At 49.5% G+C, this 23738-nt stretch overlaps 2 protein-coding genes across 2 annotated transcripts; both read left to right on the top strand.

Moving 5' to 3' along the window:
* The first annotated feature begins 530 nt into the window (after positions 1-530).
* Positions 531-16305, top strand: LOC102975822 (carboxylesterase 4A). The gene is given in 8 exon segments (XM_055083499.1): positions 531-665; positions 747-840; positions 843-879; positions 1206-1359; positions 3484-4621; positions 6264-8513; positions 11376-11505; positions 15219-16305. Coding segments are annotated over 5 exon segments (489 nt in total). The 5' UTR covers positions 531-557; the 3' UTR covers positions 3580-4621; positions 6264-8513; positions 11376-11505; positions 15219-16305.
* A 1631-nt stretch (positions 16306-17936) lies between these two features.
* Positions 17937-23272, top strand: CBFB (core-binding factor subunit beta). The gene is made up of 3 exons (XM_028486838.2): positions 17937-18200; positions 18429-18515; positions 23051-23272. Exons 1-3 carry the CDS (start codon positions 18123-18125, stop codon positions 23228-23230), a joined length of 345 nt encoding a protein of 114 aa, XP_028342639.1. The 5' UTR covers positions 17937-18122; the 3' UTR covers positions 23231-23272.
* The last annotated feature ends 466 nt before the right edge of the window (positions 23273-23738 follow it).

The following is a 23738-nucleotide window of genomic DNA, read 5'->3' as shown; positions in this document are numbered from 1 at the left end:
GAGGGGAATGACGTGGTCAGATTTGTGTTGTCTGTCAATCTCTCTGGCCAGCGTGTGGAGGATGAGTTGGAGGGGAGATGAAGAGGCAGGGGCAGAGTCCTGGCCAGAGTGGTGGTGGCCTTCACAGGGCAGCAGCCCTGAGATGGACAGAGGGGGCCTATTCAAAAGTTGTTTGTGAGGCAGAACAGAGACTGAGCGGAGGACAGGGCATGAAGGAAAGGAGGTGCCCAGGGCACCCAGGTTTATGGCTTGACAGCACCAACATGTCTCCAGCAGGAGCAGGGAACCGCTTCCCAGGCAGACCCATAAGGCAAGGCACAGGCAGGGGGTGCCAACCTGCCTCCCATCCCTGGACCTAACGTTAGTGAAGGCCGCTGGGACACGGATACACACACGCACACACATACACACACATTGCCTGGATTTTGCTTTGGGTTCTGGTCCCACACTGCAGAACCTGGGTTGAAACCACTCTCCCCACTATTCTCGCAGCGCTGGGCCCCAACTCACATCGTGCCCACAGGTGCCTTCAGGAGTCCTGAGGGCAGATCACCTCCATGTACTTCAACACACACAAAAAATACAAGTGGCTGCATTTCGGTGAGGACTGTCTGTACCTGAATGTGTACGCGCCAGTAGGAGCGCTCGGGGACCCTCTGCTGCCTGTGAGTACTCAGTCTTCAACCACGCACCATCCCTCTCAAGCACCCCACTGTCCCGCTCAGGCCTCAGGCCTTCTCGCCCAGGCGATGGTCTGGTTCCCAGGACACGCCTTCCTCGTGGGCTCCTCTTCCACGTATGATGGCTCCAAATTGGCGGCCCGGGATAAAGTGGTGCTAGTGCTCTGCACCACAGCCTCGGTGTCCTGGGCTTCCTTAGGTGGGCGGGGCCGGGAACCCGAGCCGGGGACCAGGGCGGGCCCTCCTCTGGACTTGGGCTCAGGGAGGGGGGAGGAGAGGATTGGGCGGAAGGAAAGGGGCACGGCCTATGGGGCGTATCCGCGTGAGGGGCGTGACAGGGGCATGGTCTAATGCTTGTTGGAGCAGACAGGTGCTTGCTACCGGCTCAATGGGGCGGCGCCCAATTATAAGGAAGGAGATGCGGTGGTAAGACCCAGTCTCTGAGGGACACAGGGGGCGAGGCGGGAGCCCCCAGCACCCAAGCGTCGGGGCTCCGGACCCTGATCGTGAGCCCCGCGCGCTCAGCACAGGCGATAGCCAGGCCCGCGGGAATTGGGCGCTACTGGACCAGGTTGCAGCTCTGCGCTGGGTGCCGAAGAACATCGCAGCCTTCGGCGGAGACCCAAGCTGGGTGACCTTGTTTGGCCAGTCATCAGGGGCCATGTACATCTCGGGACTGGTGAGTGCAGTACCCAGATAGACCAAAGCAGGGACGCAGGCCCGCATGCCCTACGGGTTCTGCACAGGTACATGTGAAGATTTGCATGTGCAAGAACGTTCCGGTCCACAGACCTGCCCTCACCCCTGCCATGGGTACTGCCCCGCACAGCCAAGGATGTCCATTACATTCAGGGAGCACTGATGAGAAAACCAAGCCAGCCCAGGAAGGGCAATGCTAACACTATGGATGTGGTGGGCCATAAAGATCACCCAGCACCTCCTGCCCCTCCACGTTCCCCCAGAGCTCTATGCCTGAAACAGAGCCCCCCATCTGCCCTCTGGGCAGGGTTGGGGCCGCCGACCAGGCCTGGGAGTCAGGCCTGGGTTAGAGACTGGGCTTTGCCCCTGACTCCTGGGGTACCGCTGACCTGGAGTGTTCCTGTAGTGTGGGTGTAAGGTCAGGTGCCCTGTGAGGGACATGTGGCTGGGCAGTGAGCAGAGACCACATCACACAAGGCCTTGTGGGCCACAATAATAATGCTCAAACACTAGAGCACATTCCATGTGCCAGTCACTCTTCTAAGCACCTTAGGTGTGTTCATTTGTTTAATTACCTCAACAATCCAAAAAGAAGAGTATTCCCTTTCTTCCCTCTGCAAATAGAGAAATCTTCTCCACTCTACAGATGAAGAAAGTGAGGCCCAGAGAAGTTAAGCAACTTTATTGAAAATGCACTGGAGAGCAGGGAAAGATTTTTTTTTTAAGGTCAAGTCTTGTATTTATTTATTTATTTTTGGCTGCGTTGGGTCTTCGTTGCTGCGTGCGGGGGCTACTCTTAGTAATAATAATGCTCAAACACTAGAGCACATTCCATGTGCCAGTCACTCTTCTAAGCACCTTAGGTGTGTTCATTTGTTTAATTACCTCAACAATCCAAAAAGAAGAGTATTCCCTTTCTTCCCTCTGCAAATAGAGAAGTCTTCTCCACTCTACAGATGAAGAAAGTGAGGCCCAGAGAAGTTAAGCAACTTTATTGAAAATGCACTGGAGAGAAGGGAAAGATTTTTTTTTTAAGGTCAAGTCTTGTATTTATTTATTTATTTTTGGCTGCATTGGGTCTTCGTTGCTGCGTGCGGGGGCTACTCTTAGTTTCAGTGCGCGGGCTTCTCATTGCGGTGGCTTCTCTTTCTGCGGAGTACGGGCTCTAGGCCCGCGGGCTTCAGTAGCTGTGGCACGCGGGCTCTAGAGCGCAGGCTCAGTAGTTGTGGCGCACGGGCTTAGTTGCTCCGCAGCATGTGGGATCTTCCCGGACCAGGGCTCGAACCCGTGTCCCCTGCATTGGCAGGCGGATTCTTAACCACTGCGCCACCAGGGAAGTCCCAAGCAGGGAAAGATTTTAAGCAGGGGAGTGACACAATCAGATGTGCATTTAGAGTTGGCTCAATCTGCTGGAACTGGGTTAAAAAGAAGCACAAGCAGAGGCTTGGAGACCAGCTTGGGGTAGGGGGTGGCATATCTAATGGGGGCTGTTTCTGAGATAGAGGTAGAAAGGATGGACAGTAGAGGTAGGCTGCAGAGTGATGCAGGAGGCCAAGTGGACAGGACAGGGGCAGCTGCAGCATACGGATGACCAGAGGATAGAGGGAAGGCCCCTGGGGCTAGGTGGATGCTATGGGTAAGGGACAACACCCAAATAGGGAGTGGCTGGAGCAAGTTTTGGGCACATGAAGTCTGAGGTGCCCAAGGGACAGGATGGGGGTCCCAGATATGGTTGTTCCCTCCAACTTGGGCAGCAGAGAAAGGCTAAGAGCTATCAGTGCAGATAATTGGAGCCCTGGGAACCATATGGCCCCCTCTCCCACACTGCTAGCCCAGCAGCAGAGGGAGGCCCTTTCTGGTTGTTACACCAGCAGAACCACTATAACAACACTAGATCCCCTCTGGGACCCCTGGGGCCCGTTGCACAGACCAGAACAAGGATGCCCAGAGACAGGATGGCACTGGCTCTAAGTCTAGGACTCCAACCCAGAACTCCTGGCTCCCTCCCAGCTTCTGCCCTCTCTGGGCCCCTTCAGGCTGCCCAGCCATGGCCAGTGGTCCCCACTTTTGCATCTCATGGGTGCAATTCTCCCCACCCCTGCAGATGACATCACCCCTAGCCTGGGGTCTCTTCCATCAGGCCGTTTCCCAGAGCGGCACCACAGCGCTCAGAGTCTTCATCACTCCATCACCTGGCTGAGGCCTAGCTGGGCTTGATTCACCCCAGTGCCTGCAGGGGACCTTCTGCCCTGAGGATCCAGGCTGGTCCAGACCTGCTTCTGAGGGTCCCTCAGTTCTCCCCTCCTCAGGCTTTCTCACATTGGTCTGGGGAAGGGAGCTTCTCCAAACAGCCACCCAGAAGCTATTCTTCCCCACATTAGAGCGAGAGCAGCTGAGCGGAAGCCAGGGCTCAGTCAGGCTGCAGCAGCTGCGAGGATCATAAAGGACTTTGGGGAACGCTAGGACCTTCTCTAGAAATTCAAGCAAGAACTCCGGTAGGCAGCCTGGATGGTGAGCTGGGCCCCTGCCTGCCATATAGTCCCTGCCTCATACCCTCCCCATCTGCCCCGGAGGGTACCTCTCTTCCCGTCTGCTCCTCGCGAATGGCACTCCTGGATGAGGGGGTTGGAGAGGGCTACCCACTGCCCTGTCTTCACCCTGTCTTCATGCCTTCGCTGGGATCCCCCGATGGCCACCCAGAGTCCTTCCTAAATCCCCTGCCAGACCCTACCCCGCAGGGAGCGGTTCTCAGAACTGATTAGATCTTGGTGAAGACCCCAGGACACTTCTGTGGCTTTTCTCCAAGTTTACCTCGGCTCGCCCGGGCCACTATGAGCACGGAGGCGCACCGCTGCAAAGCTGGCCTAGGAACCGGGCGCGCACACGCGTCTCCTGCGGGCCCCCGCGGCTCAGCTCGCCCCTTCCTCTCCTCCAACACCCCGAGATCCCCACCCACTGAAGCAGCAATTACCGGCCGTGGCGGCTGGGGAAGGGCCAATTAGTGCGGGAGACGCAGCCCCTCGGCTGTGCCCGCGCTGACCGCAGCCCCGCAGCGCCGCCGCCGCCGCCGCCGCCGCCTTCCCTGCCCGGCAGACAGCGCCAGCCGCCTGGGAGCCCCGGGGGACGCGCCGTCCGGCCTCCCGCCAACTGCAGTGATGGATCCAGGCGCCTGGCGTGGGGCCAGAGCCCAGGCGGACGCGAGGGCGCCGGGAGCTGCAACTCGCCACCGCTGGCTGGTGGGGGTGAGCGGAACGGGGCCTCCCTCCTGTGAGGGCTCCTGCACCCTCAACGGCCTGCGCCCCGGCGCCTGCCTTCTTCAATAGCCAGGCAGGAGGGCTGCAGCGGCGCAGCGGCGGGCGGGCGGGGGTGGGGGCCGGGGGTGGGGGAGGCCCTCTTCCAGCCTCAAGGTCCTTTGACTTGGGGACCTCCAAAGCTCTGGCCTAGGCTGGCCGAGCCCAGAGCAGTTCCCTGTTGGAGGCCTTAGCAGGACCTGGCTTTAGAAAGCCTCGGCTTGTGCTTGATTAAAGCTCCCGTGCAAGAGGAGGTGGGCAGAAGGGTGCGTGGGCAGTGCGGGGCCACAGGTCTCTTTCACTGATGCATGAATGCATGGACTTCCTCTGCTGGGTCCCTGCCCTGCACAACCTGCCTCACCCACCTGTAGGCTTTGGGAGACCCAAGAGGGATCAGTCTTGCCCTCCAGGAGCCCTTAGGCTGTGGGCAGAAGCTCCAGGGGCTTGGCTGGGGTCCCAAGCTAATGGAAACTCTGCGGTCCAGGGAGGCTTCAGGTGAAGGAAAGGAGCAGGCACTACCACTTAAAGGCTTCCCCTTCCCCCAACTCACTCCTTTTCGGCCCACGCTTGACACACTGCGGCCCTGTACTGAGGGACAAGGTGGGCCTAAGCCCAGGACACACCCTGGATGAGGCTGAGGAAGGGAAGAAGCAGTGGGGAAGGGTTCGGCAGGAAGGTTCACAAATGGGGTTCACCCAAGAGATCTACTGCAGGATACTTCTGTTTCCCCCACATGTGCCACAAGGAGCTGGGTTAGAGGGGCTGAGTCCCTTGACCAGTCCTGGATGCAGTAGTGTGGGGTTCAGGGTGGCTTTTTCCCTGTGCCCCACCCCCACTCAGGTCTGTCCTTGGTAGGGGAAGGGCTGGGGGCCTGCCTTGTGCCCTAGAGCCTCCCTCAGGCCCTGGTGGGCCAGACTTCCTGTGAGGGAGAAGGGATCACTTCTAAGGGAGTGAGAATTCCACTTTCTCCGTACCAAGCTCATTAGCTGTGTGTGTGGCAGGGGGAAGACTGAGAAATTGGGGCATGGGGACTGAGTGAGGAAGGGAGACAATGACACAGATAGCACCTTGGGTCCTTTGTGGAATGAGATGACAGCGCGTTGAATTAAAGCATGAGGAAAGGTACGGAGACAGGTGAAAGAGACCGTGGAACAATCTGCCAAGAAAACCAGGGAGTGGAGGAAAGAAACGGAAGCAGGTGGACACACGCCCAGACAAGCAAATGGACAGAGAGCCAGGGCGGTGCCAGGGGCTGTCCAGGCTGGAGAAGGGCAGTACCTGGGCACTCAGAAGGGGGCAGTGGGCAGGGCCCTGTTTCTCATCCCGGTTGTCTGACGCTGAGACCCTTGGGGGCATGATGGAAAGGGTCATCTGCAAAGGCTGTGGGAGCACAAGGATGACCTGTCTTGTGTTGGGTTGGGGTGTCAGGAGGGCTTCCAGGAGGAGCACCTGAGAGGACCAGTAGGAAAGACTGGAAGGGATGAAGGTGGAGAGGGAGGGGGAGCTGCGTCAGAGGCACAGCAGAGGGACAGGCCTGGAGGCAGGAATTAGCCTGTTCCATCCCAACAGATCTGCGTCATTTTGGCCCACACAGGAAGGCTAAAAGAAGAACCAGGCCCAGAGCTGGAGGACCAGTCCTGTAAGCCTGGGAGAGAGCACGGCCTCTACCCTGAGGTACTGGGGAGCCATGGGAAGGACATGTCCTGATCAGGCTTATCTTCCAGAAGGAGGTTACAGAGTACAGAGCAACTGGAGGAGGAGATGGTAGAAGTGCGGAGGCCGGGGGAGGGTGGTGCAGAACTGGACAGGGAGTTCTGGACATGGAACAGAGCAAACAATTTCATAAAGCGGATGGGCGAGGTCAACTCGGAACATCCCCTCTCCCCCATCCACAGGTGGGCCCCTGGCTCAGAGCTCTCCCACCCAGCCCAGCCTGGGAACTCATGTGAACCCTCCCCAGGACCTGGGGTATCTCTGCCCCAACCAGGTGGGACCAGGTAAAGCCCCAAGAGGGAGTCCAGTCCAAGGTGAGGGCACAGGCAGGGCCAGGTGTTGCTGAGGAAGCTCCCCGCTCCACGCACCCCCCTCCCCCGCATAAGCTAATCAAGATAGTACTGTAGCCTCCTGCCACTGACCCTCTATCATTGCAACGATAGCTCTATGGCCACGGGGGGTTGAGTTTGGGCCTATTTGTCTGTGGGGCAAATCAGAAGGGGAGGAAGGTCCATGTGAGCCCTGAAAGAACTCAGAGGCTGAGAGCAGGTGGCCTCACGGAGCAGAGGTCAACATATCTCTTTCAGGCAGAGTCTGGGAGCTGTGTGTTCCTGTCTGGGCTTGTTCCTCTGTGTGTGTCCTCAAGCAAGCTACTTTGCCTATCTAGGCCTGGTTTCTACTCTTCAGTGCCCTGGGAGCAATCTCTGGGGTAGGACACTGCTCCAGCCCCGGGCCCTTCCAGTTATGGTCCAGGACTCCTGTCTACCCCCAGCCTGTTCAGCCGTAGGTGCTATGGAGGAGCATGCCTGTGGCTTCACCAAGGAGTCACTGGGTGATCATTACGTATCTTCCACTGTGAAGGAGCAAGGACCCTTTTGAAGGGGAGCCTGAAGGTGGAAGAAAAGCCTTTCAGGAAATTAGCACTAGTGGCGGGAAACTTCATCAAAAGCTGACAGAGGCTCCTGGTGCTGATTCATGTCTCTTGCCTAAGGAGCAGCTCTTCTGGCCTGAGGGAAGGTCTGGTAGCTTCCAGGGCCTTCCAAAGACCCCAGACCCAAGACTCCAAAACGCTGGCCCTGTTGCTGGGGCTCTCATCATCTGGTGGGGACACCACCGTGAGTTTTTTGCTCCTGAATCATGGGATTCTACAGTGCTAGGAAAGGCTGCTGATGGACAGGGCACTTGGGTTTGAATACAACTGTTCCTTCTGCTGTGTGATCTCAGACACTCGGTGGGCCTCTCTGATCCTCTCTGCCTGGAGGAATTCTGACCTTGCCTGCCTTCTAGGTGACCAATACATCTATAATACTCAGCATATCTGGGAAAAGAATAATTTTTCGAAGAGGGAGGATGGAACCATATCCAAACAACTCTTGGTAGTGGGACCAAGGCAGCAGGGAAACAGTCTGGATGTGGACCTCATTATTCTGGTGGCACAGACCTCCCCCCCACTTCCAGGTATTATGGAAGCCAGAAGAGCTGTTGCAAAGACACACCTCCAGGGAGCACCATATACCTGGTTTACAGTGTGAATGAGCCCCAGGATGTTACCTGAGCTGCATGCCCTACCTCCTCTGAACTTGCCACCTACACACACGAGTACACCACCCATGCCTCAGAGAAGGCTCTGATGGGATCTCTTGGTTACCACCTAACCCAAAGCATCCACACTGGACAGTCTTTGCAACTCCGTCCTCCCCTCCAGCCTGTCCATGTTTACCTTCAGCTCCCAGAACTGGTCCGGCCACCAGGCCAGCCAGATCATGTGAAGCAGAATCCTTTGAAGGGGCTATGGATGTAGCAGACCCCAGAGCCACAGGGAATCCCTTCCAGGGCCACTCTGACCCTGGCACTGCCACTGTCTCTGGCTCAGCTACAAAAGGAGGCACACCACAGGCAGCTATCCTCTGCTGTAGGAGATCATTAACTCCCCAGCCTTGTTAAGCCAGCTTCCTTTCTCAGGCCCTTCTTAGCTCATTTTATGTTTTTTGTTTTTGAGGGGGTTTCTTTCGGCCGCACTGTGAGGCATGTGGGATCTTAGCTCCCTGACTGGGGATCGAACCGACGCCCCCTGCAGTGGAAGCATGGAGTCTTAACCACTGGATGGCCAAGGAAGCCACCTCATTTTATGGTATTTTGACTGGACCTTGTATGGACTCAAGTTGTTATCCAGTTCTTCCCTTGATGGCCAACATTTACAGCTGGATTTTTATCAGAGTATGAAGTTGTACAAATCCTAGAATTTCAGAGCTAGAAAGGACCTTAAAGATTGTCATAGCCACCATGCTTTGAGAGTTTATAACTTTGTGTCAGACACTTTGTACAGATGTTTTTGGCTGCCCAGTACATCCTTTCCTTTTCCTATAACATCACCCTGTCCACAGAGATTCACAGTGTCCACACTTCAGGGATGAGCACGTAACCCAAATTTGGCCTATTAAAGTCAATCCCAAGATTTTTGTGGGAATATCAGGAAAGAGTAGTCCTTACCTCTTGAAGGTGAGTCAGCATGTGAATGAAGCTAAAACAGAACAAAGAGACAGAGAGAGAGAGACAGACAGACAGACAGACAGATAGAGACAGAGAGAGAGACAGAGACAGATTTCTGGTTTCAGTGCTTGAACACCTGGATCTAGCCATGCCTGAACCAAGAATTTTCAATTAAATGAGCTGGTACATTCCCTTTTTTTGTGGAAGTTAGTTTTAATTGGGTTTTTGTCACTTGAAGCCAAAACAGTCCTGACAGGTATGAGTAGATGTCTCTGTCCTCAATTTTTTGATTAGAAATCTGAGGAACCAGCTAGCTCTGGGTTCTCAGGCAAGTCACTAAAGCTCTCTGACATCAGGTTGCTCTGACAAAGATTGAAAGGACTGAATTTCTTCAACTTCAGGACTCCTTTGCGCTTCTGGGATCTCTGTAGCTACCTGGCCACATGCCCTTAAAAGAATCAATCACTTGTTCTGAGCCTCAATTTTCTGAGCTACAAAATAGGACAGTCATTCCTTCCCTCCTTACCTTGGGAGAGTCCAGTGAGAAAGTGTTTGGAAAATTGCTTGTACTAAAGCAAATGTTATGTAGTGTGCATGTTATACAAAGGAGGAATCTCAGCTCATACCAGACAACCATTGTTGTCCTAAAATGGCTCATATCTCTTCCAAAACATTTTAACGCTTTTAAAAATAAAACTTAAGACATTAAAACATATTTATAAACAGGGCTTACCCACAGCATCTCATTGGGCAGGATCTAGCTCAGGACAGGCCCAGGTAAAGTAAGGGATGTGGCACTGAGTGAAGCTTGCTTGGGAATCACTCTTTGTCACTGCTGAGCTCTCTAGGAAGCTTTACCTTCAGGCTGTTTTTTGTTTTAATAAATTTATTTATTTATTTATTTTTTGAGGCTGCGTTGGGTCTTCGTTGCTGCACGTGGGCTTTTCCTAGTGGCAAGTGGGGGCTACTCTTCATCGTGGTGTGTGGGCTTCTCATTGTGGTGGCTTCTCTTGTTGCGGAGCATGGGCTCTAGGCATGTGGGCTTCAGTAGTTGTGGCAAACGGGCTCAGTAGTTGTGGCTCGTGGGCTCTAGAGTGCAGTAGTTGTTGTGCACAGGCTTAGTTGCTCCACGGCACGTGGGATCCTCCCGGACCAGGTCTCAAACCTGTGTCCCCTGCATTGGAAGGCAGATTCTTAACCACTGCGCCACGAGGGAAGTGCCACAGGCTGTTTTTTTTGGTTTTTTTTTTTTTTTTTTTTTTTTTTTTTGCGGTACGCAGGCCTCTCACGGTTGTGGCCTCTCCCGTTGCGGAGCACAGGCTCCGGACGCTCAGTCTCAGCGGCCATGGCTCACGGGCCCAGCCGCTCCGCGGCATGTGGGATCCTCCGGACCGGGGCACGAACCCGCGTCCCCTGCATCGGCAGGCGGACTCTCAACCACTGCGCCACCAGGGAAGCCCCCACAGGCTGTTTTTTAAGGAGTGCCCTTGGGATCAGAACCTGTTGATGGGAGAGGAAGGAAGCAGAACTGGGTGGAGAGAGAAGCCAAGCTCCACTGCAGGCCCAACAACAGCTTCAGCTGACTCCACGGGGAGCTTTAGAGCTATTATGACCCATCAGCATTGCCCTGCTGCGCCTCTACAATCCCATCTTGATCAGTCATTGGATGTGAGCTGCCCAGGAAGGAAGAGTGACCTCCAGGTAGCTCTCTGCAGCTCAGGAAATCCCTGAGGGGGATGAGAGCATCCCAGCTGCTGGGGTAACAAGTCCTTCACTGAAGAGGGATCTGGGTGGTGCATCTCTGTGTCCATGTTAATCACCAACACTACTCAAGCTGCAAGGCATGCTGGGAGCTCCCCTTGGGCAGGAGGGAGCAAGATGAAGTTAGCATAAGGTGGGGCTGGGGAAGCTACCAAGACTGTGAGATGTCCTTGAGGAAGTTGCATTTAGCCTCCAGGGCAGGCATTGGTGAGGGGATGCTATGGGGCAGTCATTCTGCCCAGCACAGTTGAGAAAGATTTCTCAGAGGCCTCTGAACCCGCATTTAATGAAAGCATATAAATTTGCTTGGCTGAGAAGGGGAAAGAAGCAAGCTAAACAGAGGAAGTTAGGCAGGGCTGGAACAGTCTGAAGCTGAACTCCTTGACCATTCACTCAGAAGTGTCATCTAGAGGAAGAGGGCTATTGTCTGCTTTATTAATCATTCCTCATGTTCCTAGAGGGAAGGCAGGCCAGTGAGGTGGACATGGGCTAGTAATTCTGTCTGCGTATTTATAAGGCAATGTTACAGCATGATGGGAAACCCTGCCTGCAAGGATGGTTTAGAGCTTGGCAAATTTGGGAAAGAGTCCAAGAACAGGGCAAGGTGTCAAGGTATCAGCAGAGAGACAAAAGGAGAGATGGTAAAAGAGGATGCATTTGGACTCAAGAGTTGATGAATGAGCCAGAAGTGAGTGTTGAATTATTCAACCTGCTTTATTGATCCATTGATCTCTCTCTACAGGTCTTGGTTTATTCTTGGTTGGCATTTCCTGTGTCTGAGATAGTGAGAAGAGAAATGGAGGGAGGAGGGAACAGATTTTTAAGACTCAAGAAGAGAGAAGAGGCAGTGCCAAAGAAGAATTTGGCTACAGGTATCAGGAACCGTAAAATGCCTGTGTCTTTTGACATAGTGGACCTATTTCTGGAAATTGACCCTAAAAACACTATCCAAAACTTGTAAGAAAAAGCCTTAAGCACCACGATGTTCACAGAAGCCTTATTTTAGAACAGTGAATAATGGGAAACAACCTAAATAGATGTCCGACAATAGGGGATCAGCCAAGATGCCATTAGGAGTTTTATATGATTACGCGGGAAAATACTTATGCCATAGGGTTAGGTCATAATGGAACATTCAAAACTGTACATATAGAATGTCATAGCTGGGTGAAGAAATGTGGATAGAAAGAGGCCAAAGAAAATATACTGAAATGTTAGCAATGATTGTTTTGAAGTGGTGGACTCTCTTCTTTTCCTATATTTCCTAAGTTTTCTACAATAAATACACACAAGTTTTAAATAATTAAAACGAAATGTAAGGGTGGAGTGAGAGACGCTCATATGAAGCCTGCACAGAAGTAAAATAAACACAAATTAGTGGGGAGCCAACTCCTTCCAGAACCCAGGGTACTGCTGTGTCCTAGGTGTGCTGACCATCTCCCTGGCATACTGAATGGACACAACGGAGAGAATGAGGTGACACTGTGGTGCAGTCACTCTGCAGAGGACAATCAAAGGCCCCTGAACTCATATTTAAAGAAAAAGTATGAGTTTTCCCAGCAGAGAAAAGGGAGGAAGTCATGCTCGGTAGAGGGAACAGTCAGAGCAAAGGCACTGAGGCGTGTGGGAAACGCAGGCAGGCCAGGGTGGCTGGATTACAGGGTGCCCTGGGGAGAAATGATGGGAGATGTGGGATTGGGAAGGAAAGTAATGACTCTCAGGGGATCACGAATGCTGCGCCGAGGGACTTTGCCTCTCAGCCATAGGCAAACCGGAGACTTGGGGGAGGGGTTTAAGCAGGAGGGCGCTGTGGTTAGAGCGCCGCATTCTCCAGTTCCCTAGTGTAGTCTGTTTCCCATCACCCTCCAGAAACTTGGAGAGTAGGGGAGGGGAAGGGGAGCAGTCCAGCAGCCCTCACAGATGGTCAGCCAGGCCTCCTGACACCAGCCTGGCCCTCTTCCCACCACACCAGGTTCAGTCCCCATCCCCAGCCATCCAGACAAACTCCTCCACCTCCCATGACAAAGAGGCTCATTTGGAGCCTGGGCAAGATTTGCAAACGTCAAACTTGTAATTACAAGGATGAAATCATCTGGTTCCTTTTAAGCAAACGGGTTTATTGATCCCAACACTGAAGAAATGCTCTTCTGGGGAAACTTGCTCCTCTCTGCTTTCCTCTCCCTCTGGGATGGCTGAGCCGATGGAGGGAGTGTGGCAGGGCAGTTAAGAAGCGGGAAAACCTCCCGGAGGGGAAATTCTTAAGGGCCTAAGGGTGAATTGTATCGTATATAAATTATATCTCCAAAATATTATTTAGGGCTCAGGAAACTGCCTCATTTAGGCAGATGATACCCTCATCCTGGACTTAAGCTCATCTCCATCCAAAAACTAGAAGCTGGGGAGAGCCAGGCTTTAGTGGCTCTGTGCCAGCCCCTAATTCTCCTTCTCTCCCACCCCCCTCAACATTCATTTGTGGCTCCAGATCCTATTTCAGCTTCAAGATGGTACACTATTTCTTCACTAACTGATGGGAAACTGTTTCTTTAGAAAATAGTGCACCAGTGGCTCAGGGACCCGGAAGGACTTCACCCTCACTTTGAGGAGAGGCACGTGTGGGTGGCAGCTAACACCAGATCTGTATAAAGCCATCCTTTCTGCTGGACCTGGGAGGCAGGATGTCTAGGCCTTGACCTTCCAAGCCAAGGAGGGACAAACAGTTGGGCTCAGGGGGCAGGAACGTGCAGCCATCAAGGGCAAGAGCCACGTCCTGCCTCAAGGCCCACAGTAGGACCCCTTCATTCAACCCGTTGGGGCCCCTTTGGGAGCATGGTAGGGTGCTTCAGGAGGAATGACCCCAGCCACAGCTCTCCACAAGCTCGCAGTTCAGTTAAGGAGACAAGCAGGACTTTTGGCATCTCTACTGGTACAGGCCTTGGAATGGAATGGTTAAGGGCACCAGCCCCTCTGAACCCCAGTTTCCTCATCTGTAGAACAGGGTCAATAACAACAAACTTGCAGGGTTATGGTGAGGAGTGGACAAAGAGGATACACCCCAAAGGCTTAGCCATTTCATTATCTCTCATGGGTCAGGGTCTTGTCCATGTCCTGTGGTCACTTATTTACCTTTTCAGAGCCTCTATTTCCTTATCTGTCAGACAGGGCCAAGGAGGACTGTCTTAGAAGGTGGTTGTGGGAATTAGCTGACATAAGGGGCATAAAAGCACCCAGTTCAGAGCTTCACAGTTGGGCCAGACAATTAAGGGTTCCCTCAATACCCTACTCAGGGGTATTGTGCTTTCTCTGCCCACCTACTCCAGATCAGTGGGAGCAGCTGCCCACTGGGAAAGTAGGAGAGAGGAGGCCCTGGGCTGACGGAATCCTTAGGAAAGGAAGGCTCCAAGCAGCAGGGCTTCAGAGAATTCAGCCAGGTTTGTGGGGTTGGGAGGGTGTTTCTAGGCAATGAACAGACACCCTCAGGCTTCCATCTGTGGGCCCTACTAGAGCTGGCTCTTAGCAAACTCCTTCACTGGGTGGTGCCTGGACCAATCCATACCCATCTGGACAGAAGCACAGAGCTAAATATACCTGATGTAGGTGAAATTTTCCTTTATTAATTTCCTTTAATCCAGTTTTTAAAATAAGTGAAAAAAAATTAACAACAACCAAAAAAAGGCATACAGAGGTCAGTCGAGGAGATGGCCTCCTTCAGCCTGCGGCTCGTTTCCCGGTCATCCTGGCCGGTTGGACGCCAGACAACGGCGAGTGTGGGTTACCCTGTGGCCTGGAGTTGCCAAAGGCGGTCTGTGGTGCTGCTGTTCTGGGTCCGCCTGGCAGACTTTCCCATCCCTTTCCTTCAGGACGTCATTCCCCACCCCCGTGAGGCTGACACTTAGAGTCCTCTGTCCTGCTCTGAACTCCCACTGCCCCTAGTCCTGCCCCCTTGAGCCTAGAAGGGATTTGTCCTGACCATGACCTTTTCCTTGTCAAAAAAGTTCATGGGGGGCTTCCCTGGTGGCGCAGTGGTTGAGAGTCCGCCTGCCGATGCAGGGGATACGGGTTCGTGCCCCGGTCCGGGAGGATCCCACGTGCCGCGGAGCGGCTGGGCCCATGAGCCGTGGCCGCTGAGCCTGTGCATCCGGAGCCTGTGCTCTGCAGCGGGGAGAGGCCACAACAGTGAGAGGCCCGCGTACCGAAAAAAAAAAAAAAGTTCATGGGGGCTTTCTGCCTCTGCTGCTGCCATGGCCCCTGTGAAAAAGCTTGTGGCAAAGGGGGACAAAAAAGGAAGCTAGTACTGAAGTTTACCCTTGACTGCATCCACCCTGTAAAAGATGGAATCATGGATGCTGCCAATTTTGAGCAGTTTCTTTAGGAGAGAATCAAAGTGAGTGGAAAAGCTGGGAATCTTGGTGGAGGGGTCGTAACAATCAAAAGAAGCAAGATCAGGGTCACTGTAATGTCTGAGGTGCCTTCTCCCAAAAGGTATTTGAAATATCTCACCAAAAAATATTTGAAGAAGAATAATCTACATGATTGGTTATGTGTAGTTGCTAACAGCAAAGAGAGTTACGAATTGCGTTTCTTCCAGATTAATCAAGATGAAGAAGAGGAGGAAGATGAGGATTAAAATTCAACTATCTGGAATATTTTGTATGAGTTCTTGAATAAAACTTGGGAACAACAACAACAACAACAAGAAGTTCATGTCTGTCTGAGCATCTAGGCCACCCTAGTGAGATTTCAACTTTTATTTATTCCACATTTCCCAGGGCAGAAACGATTATTGCTAGAATCCAAACACCAAGGTCAGCTGCACGTCCGTGAGCCCTACCTGGACCCACTGTGGAGTAAGAGTGCTTCCCTATGAATCATCTTTTGGAGACGAAATGAAAGGTTTTACACAAATGTCTACCTGAACAGAATGTGGTGGTGTTGCATGGTAGAACATGGGATATCCTTTTTTCTTGCTATAGAAGTAAACAGCAGAAACTCTGTTCCCCAGACCACAGTCCATATTGACTGAGAGCAAACTCATCATCTTCCTCTCATTTAAACAATGGCTGTGTTGTCCTAGTGCCCAAAGGTCTTCTTAGTTGAACTGGAAAGACTTAAGGGAGAAGCAGCAGATGGATGAAAACTTCTATTCCTTGTGAGTGACTTAGTTCTGCCTTGGTAACTTGGGGTAGAGGCTGCCTCACTTACCTCCCAACATAAAGTGCAGATGTTTTAAGGCTGGTTGTATCCACACTTTGTGCTGATGTGAAGTTTCCCCCTTCAGTTCCACCAGAATCTTTAGGCAGTAAAACTAAAATGGCACCTTTTGCCAGATGTAGCTGATACAAACTGTTCAGTGGGCCCACCATGTACTACTCTGACTCCCTCCTTTTGGGAAAACTGCTCTTCCCTTCTCTCAAGCATCAGCTTCTCTCTGAAGCTGCCAATCTCAGTCCCCCAATCCGCGATGGGAGAGCATGTGGCATAAGTTGGCCAGTGTCATCACGTCTGCCTGGAAATGGTGATTTTGGCAGAGGGGAGAGTATGTGACCCAGACTGGGCCAATCTGGTTTGGAGATGGAGAAGTGGCTGCTCCCATCCTTTCTCAGGAAATGAATGCCATCGAAGAGAGGCTGAGAGAATTAGCAGTGAGAAGCAATGGAGAAACGAAGAGTCCCTCTCTGTTATTTGTTTATTTAAAGTAAAACTGACAACTTTTTAGCTTTAAGTTTTTTTGAATTGTTTTTCAGTCACTTGCAATTGAAAGACACCTGAGGGAAAGATTATGGGATGGCTGGAGGCCCAACAACAGTGGTTGGTGACATCCGTAACTATGTATACCCTTTCTGTTTGTGTACATTCACACTGGCTAGGTGTAGGCCAGGGAGCATGCCCTTAGAAGGAGTTGATTCTATGTTTGCTATTCAGAAAGAGTGTGTTTGTTAAAACCACCAGCCTACAGGTTTGATTTTGCTGAAAACTCTCTCCCTGACCTTGGGCAATCAGTCACTAACTGGACCTCAGGGTGAACAACCCATCCAGTTTGCCAGGGACTGAGTGGTTTCCTGGGACATGCGACCTTCACTGCTAAAACCAGGATACTCCATCATCCTAGCTCAGTTCCATATCCGTAAAAACGAGATTGGATTGGACTAGAAAGGGGTGGGAAAGTCTGCCAAATCCTGCATTCAGGCAGACATTGCCAACTGCCCTTGGCACTAATTCCTGTGAGCTTAAGTGTATCCTCACAATCCTTTGCAATAAGGCCAGCTACTGTCAATCAGAGTTGGCACCTATTTGCCATACTTGGACCGAGTTTTTGACAAGCTGAGATTTTAAGGATCAGAATTTATTGAAGACCAACTTTGAGTCAAGCTCTGCCATAAATCCCATATCAGGCTCTCTCCAGCTTGGGCTAAATGACTTCCCTAGAACTTGTGGATCTTGTTTTTTAGAATTTGCACATTTGTGTAAATATATGAACTGGTATTGGGTTATATAAGTCAGCTTGTTCTTTAGAAACTTAAATTTATCGAGTGCTCATCATGTGCTAGAATTACATAAAGGCTCTCATGCTAACACTGCGAGCTTGTGAGTGCCTGCATTTTGGAACAAAGCAAACTGAGGCTTAGCGCGGTCCAGTGCCTATCTAAGGGCCTCAGCCAGCAGGCAGGGGAGTTGAGTAAGATCCCATTTGAGGCCCTTCTGACTCCAACAGCTCTGACCTTTCCACCATGATGCGGATTCAGATGGATTCTTTGGTCTTTTTCCACCTTTAGTCTTTGATGTGCACAGCCTACACCCCTCCCGGTCGGTTCTCGGACGCAAAGTCTCCAAGGACTTAAGTTTCCTCGCGTTCACGTGACATTTTGGGGTTACTCCGCGCTGCTGTGGAGCCCAAAAGTTCCAGTGGAAAGATAGAACCCGCACGGGCCGCTCCCTGTCTCCAAGAACCGGGCAGATCCCCACCGGACGATTCCATACCAAGTGGCCCGCGGGCGGTCCAGGGGAAGAGGGCCGCGCAGCGGGAGGAGCTCCGCTTCGCTGCAGCCCAGCGGCGCCGAGGGCGGACGGGCAGCGCATGCGCGGCGCGGAGTTGTGAATGGTGCGTTTTGTTTGCTGGAGTTTGGGGCGGGCGGGCGCGCGAGGAGGAGGGGTGGGGCCGACGGGGGCGGGGCGGGCGGGCTAGCGAGGTGGGCGGTGAGAGGAAGTGGCGGCGGCGGCGGCGGCGGCCGGAGGCGGCGAGTAGTGGGTCCGTGCGGGCGGTAGGCAACGGCTGAGGCGGCGGCGGCGGCGGCGGTGGCGTGGGCTGGGCTCGAGCGGGCGGCGGCACCTCAGACTCCCGGCGCGGGAGCCCACGCGGGCGGGCGCCTGAAACAAAGAGAAGCGAGAGTCAGGGCGCCGCGGGTGCGCGGTCAGTCGGTCCGCGCAGAGCCGGCCAGCGGGTGCCCGCGGAAGCCCGGAGCCCGGCCGGCCGGCGCAGCCTCAGGGCGGGAAGATGCCGCGCGTCGTGCCCGACCAGAGAAGCAAGTTCGAGAACGAGGAGTTCTTCAGGAAGCTGAGCCGCGAATGTGAGGTGAGGCAGGCGGGCGGCGGGGAGGCCGCGGCGCGCCCCGAGCGGGCCCGGGCTGAGAAAAGTTTGGGCGGCGCGGCTCCCGGGAACCCCGCGCCGCCGCGCCTGCGGAGGGGCAGTCTCGCCCGGGCAGCCATCTGCCCGCAGACTCTGGTTGCCCTTATCGGTGCCGCGCGGGGCGGGCGGCATCGCGGATTTGGCTTCTGATTTCGGGCCGTCTCTGCCTTGCAGATTAAGTACACGGGCTTCAGGGACCGGCCCCACGAGGAGCGCCAGGCGCGCTTCCAGAACGCCTGCCGCGACGGCCGCTCGGAAATCGTAAGTCGGCGGGGCCGGGGGCACGGGGGAGCGAGCCGCGCGCGGGTCACTTGTTGCGCGGGGGCCGCCGCGGCCCAGGCCGGTTCCGGACGGCGCCGCGGACGCAGCGGCTCCCGGAACTGAGCGGGCGCCGTCTCACTTCCTACTCGGGATTCAAAATGCGAAATCAGACACTGGCGGGCCGCGTCCTCGCGGGGAGACGCTTCCCCGTGGCTCTCGGCGGGTGAATTATGTTTCCCAGACACGACTCGGCAAACATTTTGCCGCGAGTGGAACTCAAACCGGAGCCCAACTAAACAAGGAAAGGTCGTTGTATAGGCTGTGACACTGATTAAAGAAAGGGTCGGTTATTAGTAGGAAGAAAACACCCTTACGGAAAAAATTGGGCTTCGTTCAAGGTTCTGATTCTTGGGCGATAGTTTGTCTCTTAGACGCTAGATTTTTCGTAAACCTATTTGTGAAAGTGTCTTATTTTCAGTATAGCTGAGAATAAATCTGAGAGTAAATCCAGTTGTCTGTTGTCCTAATAGAGGGGAAAAAAAGCCCTCAGGAACGTGCCATCTTCTTTTCTTAGAATGTTAAGCTTCAGGAGAATCAGAAAGAAACCATTTGGTGTTTTTTTGTTTTTGTTTTTTCCCCAAACCTAAAAAACATATCCCGTTTAGGCCTGAAGTTACTAAAGAATTGCATGGTTTTGCAAAACCCACTGTTGATCCGAGGCCCTGTTTTAGGTGGTGGATTTGGTGCCTTACCTTCATGAAACCTAATGTTGAAAAAAATTCAAGTGTCCTAGTTCCCCTCATCTCCTTTTGGTTTGTCCTACTGGAGGTGCTAATGAAGAGAGAATGATGAAGCCAAAAAGTGCATAGGAAAAAACTAAAGAGAAGAGGTTGATTATTAATTTTTTAAAAAGTTGAAGCACTGTATAATGGAATCTGATTTTCTGCTCCATGACTTGGACCATTGCATCTGCACACACTTGAAGGTATGGAAGCAGTTTGAATTTAGGTAAACAATAGGAAGACATATTGAAACATTTGCTTCTCCTATTCCTTGTACAGTAGAGAATCTGTTTATTGGTATTGAGACATAATTCACGTGTAAAATTCTCCCTTTTCATCACTGAAATCGTTTATTTTTAAAAAATATTTTGATGCTTAAAATGAAGGCTTTTTAGAATTGTATTACAGATCATGAGAAGATACTGGCCAAATTTATTAGGAACTCTAGAATATTTGGTCATCATTGCACATTATAAAAGAAAATGTCTAGATTTTAGCCCACTTTTTTGAGTGTTTGTAATAGTTATATGATTCAAATGTATAGGACAAATACTTTCTGGTTTTGGCACTGAGTGGTAGAAGAATCATTCATTAGTTGGCTCAGTGATTATATCATCCTTTGTCTGGATTTCCTTTTGGAATATAGGTGGATGGTATACCCAACCCATGGATGTTTTGGAAGTAACTTTGTATTTGGAAGGAATTTCACATTTCCCTCTCTTTTTAGTTTCCCCCCCTTTAATTCAGTGTTAGCCATATTTAAATTGAGAGATTTTTAGCTTCTAGAGGATGGAGACCACATTAATTCCATATATGCCCCCTCTGTATGGGTTTTGCACAGTGTCTTTTGCATCATAAGTACTTGATTATTTGAATTTAGAGGTTACTTTGTTTAATGCCCAAAATTTATCTTATGACTTATAAACAGGCTGTGGTTTTTACTTATTTGGTGGTGGAAAATAGGTGTGGAAAAGGCATTTTTTTGCTTCTATTTTGACAGTAGCCATGTATGATAAAAATATGCATAGTTCCCAAAACTGTATCCAACACTTTCCCCCCTCTCTTTTATTCTTTTTATTAAGAACATCTTCTTCACTTTATCAGTGAGGTTAATGAAGGATTTATTTTGTATTTAGGTGGGAAACAGTGTAAGGCTGTGATGCTCATCTCTTCTTAGTTATAAAACTTATCCAGACTCCATATCATAGCGTGAAATAAAAGTGATTATGGGTGAGGGGTGGAATTTATTTGGTAAAATCTGATTTATTCCTTATATAAGCTCTTGCAGTAGGAGTGTTAGAGATATCGTCAACACTAATGATTAATAAAAGAAAAAAGTACTTATGAGAGGTATGGTGACTCTACTGTGAAACCAGTAAAAACTATGTATTTTTAATCCTGAAGATGGAAGAATAAAAGGTATGTTGGACTGGCACAGGTGTGCTATTTTACAGTTTAATGAAACCTATAAAATATAGTCAGGACATTCTAGAAATCCTCCATACAGACACTTTTACCAGTGTGACATCTTTATGTTTTCAAACAGAATTTTCCCAACTCCTATGTATGTGTAGGTGTTCCAGTAAAAAATAAATAAATAAATAAATAAAATAAAGAGTTCGGTGGTCAAATAAATTTGGGAAATGGTATTTTAGAGTGATCTGTTTTTACCACTTCTCCTGTCTCAGAGAGGGATGTTGATGAGATAATGGACATGAAGTGATGAAGCAGGAAATCTCTTCTGAGGTTGGCCTTCAGGCAGGAGGTGAGGTAATAAGAGCTGCAGAATGTCTTCATCTAACACAGAGCTGATTTGGGGTACACAGGTGGCAGAAGGATTTGTTACTAGGTGAATACTGAAGAAACATGGCTACGGGATTTTGACAGAGGGTATTCATTCACGGGCAGAATCTCTTATCTGCCCTGAGAATTTCGTTATCTGAGACTGAAAAAGTTGGCTGTCTTCTTCAGCTCAAAATTACTTCTCATTGTATTTAGCAAATACATGTAGCATTTACTTGGTACTGTTCTAAGCACTTTACAAATACTGGAAACTGAGGTTCAGAGTTAAGTAATTTGCCTCAGGTCACACAGCCTATGCAGTTTGCCACCTAGTGTCTGTTTTCATTTGAACTATTATTAGTTCATTTCAGTTCAGTGGTTGTTTTTTAAACTTATGCTAATAGTGGGCAAGATTTTTTTTTTTAAGATTAATATTGTAATATTGATGTTTGTTCAGTCTCTATTCATATAAAACATTTACCACAGAAAAGGTATCCCAGTGATTAGGGAAATGCCATTAAAGATGTCTATAGAGATTTCACAGTTAGGTTGACAGTTGTACCTACTAGTACCAATCATAGATATAGGAAGTACTGTAATTTTTATCTCTAAAGAATCTAAGCCCTTAATCATCAGGGGAACTAGCGGATAGCTGAATCAACTAATGCTTTAAATAAATTACCCCAAAATGTGAACCCCTTGCTTTCAGATGAAGACTATGCTTGGAAACAAATTATGCTTAAGAACTTTAGTTAGTAAAATAAAACAAACAAAAAGTTCTCTGATTTCACCAAAGAAGAGTTTACATTTAGATGATGAAAAAAAAGATTTTTCAAATGCTTTTTACTTATTTTTTTCATATTTTCCCTGGGGAAGAGGGACATTGTTATTTCCATTTTTTACTTGGGGGAAATATAGAGTAAATTGCTCAGGGGCTACACAGAATGACACTTTATTGAAATGGTTTTAGATTGTTCTGTCTGTTGAGCTATGCCATCCAAATCTTTTATAAATATTAGATGAATACTCTTTTGTTATTGTCAGAATCAGTTCTCCTAAAGTCAGATTTTAGAAAATGCATATTTTTTTAATCATCCATGGTTTTAGAGAGGTGAGAAGTAGTCACATCACATGCTAGTGTATGGTTTATCAGAGGAGAGACAGTCCCAGGTGCATTTTTTTTTTTTTCAGTAGGAAGGTATTAACATTTATTTGTATTCACTGTGCAAGTGACTGGAATTTAGGAAACTGGATAAAATAGACCCCTATAGGGATGAAAAGGTCTGTATTTTTTAAGCTGAGCCTTTCCTGAAACTAGAATTTTTGTCTGTGAGAGAGAATTCTGCTAAAAACCATAATGGAGGATATTGTCTTCATCTTATAAATTTTGGTTATTAAAAAGCACTTGAAGTGATATTTGGTTAGTTTATTCATGATAATGAGCTCCTCCCAATGTGGTATATTGTGGAGATATTTTCACTTCTAGTCATCTCCAAGTGCATTTTTAACATGGGTTTTAGAGCATAGTGTTTCTTTGAGCAAGAGAAATCAGGAAAAATTAAAATGTCTCATTTACACAACTTTAAATTGTGGTATGCTTTAAAATTCAAAATATTCAGCTCTTCAGTGATTTTCACATTTAAAAATACAAGTTTTTAAATACAGTGATGGTGGCTTCTGGTTAGACATTAGCAGTGCACTATACTAACGTCAGCAAAAAATGACCTGAAAGAAAGTATTGATTCCATGTCTGATTTTATATTTAAGCAGCCAATGGCAAATGTCCTCAAAATGGAATCAGATGTTTGTAACTTAATACTTAAGAAAAATGATGAGTGCATGTTTTTTTACTTTTAAGTAATCTTGGTGCTGCCTGGCTTAAGACAGAAACTGATGTAAAAATAAATGACTGCCTGCATAATTTATGTAATGTCCTGCTCCTGATCCTGTTTGTATTGATTTTTCTAAAAGGCTTTTGTGGCCACAGGAACCAATCTGTCTCTCCAGTTTTTTCCGGCCAGCTGGCAGGGAGAACAGCGACAAACACCTAGCCGAGAGTATGTCGACTTAGAAAGAGAAGCAGGCAAGGTAGGAAACATTTCTTTGCAATTTGAAATATGGTGGATTGTTTTATTATTAGAGATTATCTGATGATTTACATTTTAATAAAGGGATCACAGGTCTGATTATACAGGCATATGATCAGATTTGTTTTCATTCTGTATTATAAAGATAAAATACAATTTTTAAAAATCAAATTTTTTATATAATTTTATTGCTAATTTCATGTTTATATCATTTGCCATAGAAAGTTCTGGCTCTTAAAGAGAGTAGTGTGCTTTCTTACATGTAACATTTGAAACTTAATTCCTTTAAAGTGTTGACAAGAAATTTTTTGTGTTACTAAAATGTGTGTGACTATAGTGTTGTAAAAAAAAAATGAAATTTAGAGAAAAATGGGAAAAGGCTCTGTAGGCTTAAAATTTAATAATATTTGGAAATAGTTCATGGGTAGCTTTCTACTTCTGTTAGTATAGCAAATTTAATTTTGAGAAAAACAATGTGAAGATGTTAACTTGGAAATAATTTTTTTGTTTTGAGGAAAAGCTTCTGGGAAACAAATAAATGTCTTAAAATTATTATGTTGGAAGTTTAGGTT

This window comes from Physeter macrocephalus, unplaced genomic scaffold (assembly GCF_002837175.3).
Source record: "Physeter macrocephalus isolate SW-GA unplaced genomic scaffold, ASM283717v5 random_1297, whole genome shotgun sequence".
Classification (NCBI taxonomy): domain Eukaryota; kingdom Metazoa; phylum Chordata; class Mammalia; order Artiodactyla; family Physeteridae; genus Physeter; species Physeter macrocephalus.
The sequence above is the reverse complement of the archived record's forward strand: the minus strand, read 5'-3'. Positions and strand labels throughout refer to the sequence as shown.

Bases quoted from the DNA above. Each gene is read 5' to 3' on its own strand.
- CBFB (XM_028486838.2), top strand. From the start codon at position 18,123: ATGCCGCGCGTCGTGCCCGACCAGAGAAGCAAGTTCGAGAACGAGGAG. The intron at 18,201-18,428 runs GTGAGGCAGGCG...TCTGCCTTGCAG, and splicing joins AGCTGAGCCGCGAATGTGAG to ATTAAGTACACGGGCTTCAG. The intron at 18,516-23,050 runs GTAAGTCGGCGG...TTTTTCTAAAAG, and splicing joins GCGACGGCCGCTCGGAAATC to GCTTTTGTGGCCACAGGAAC.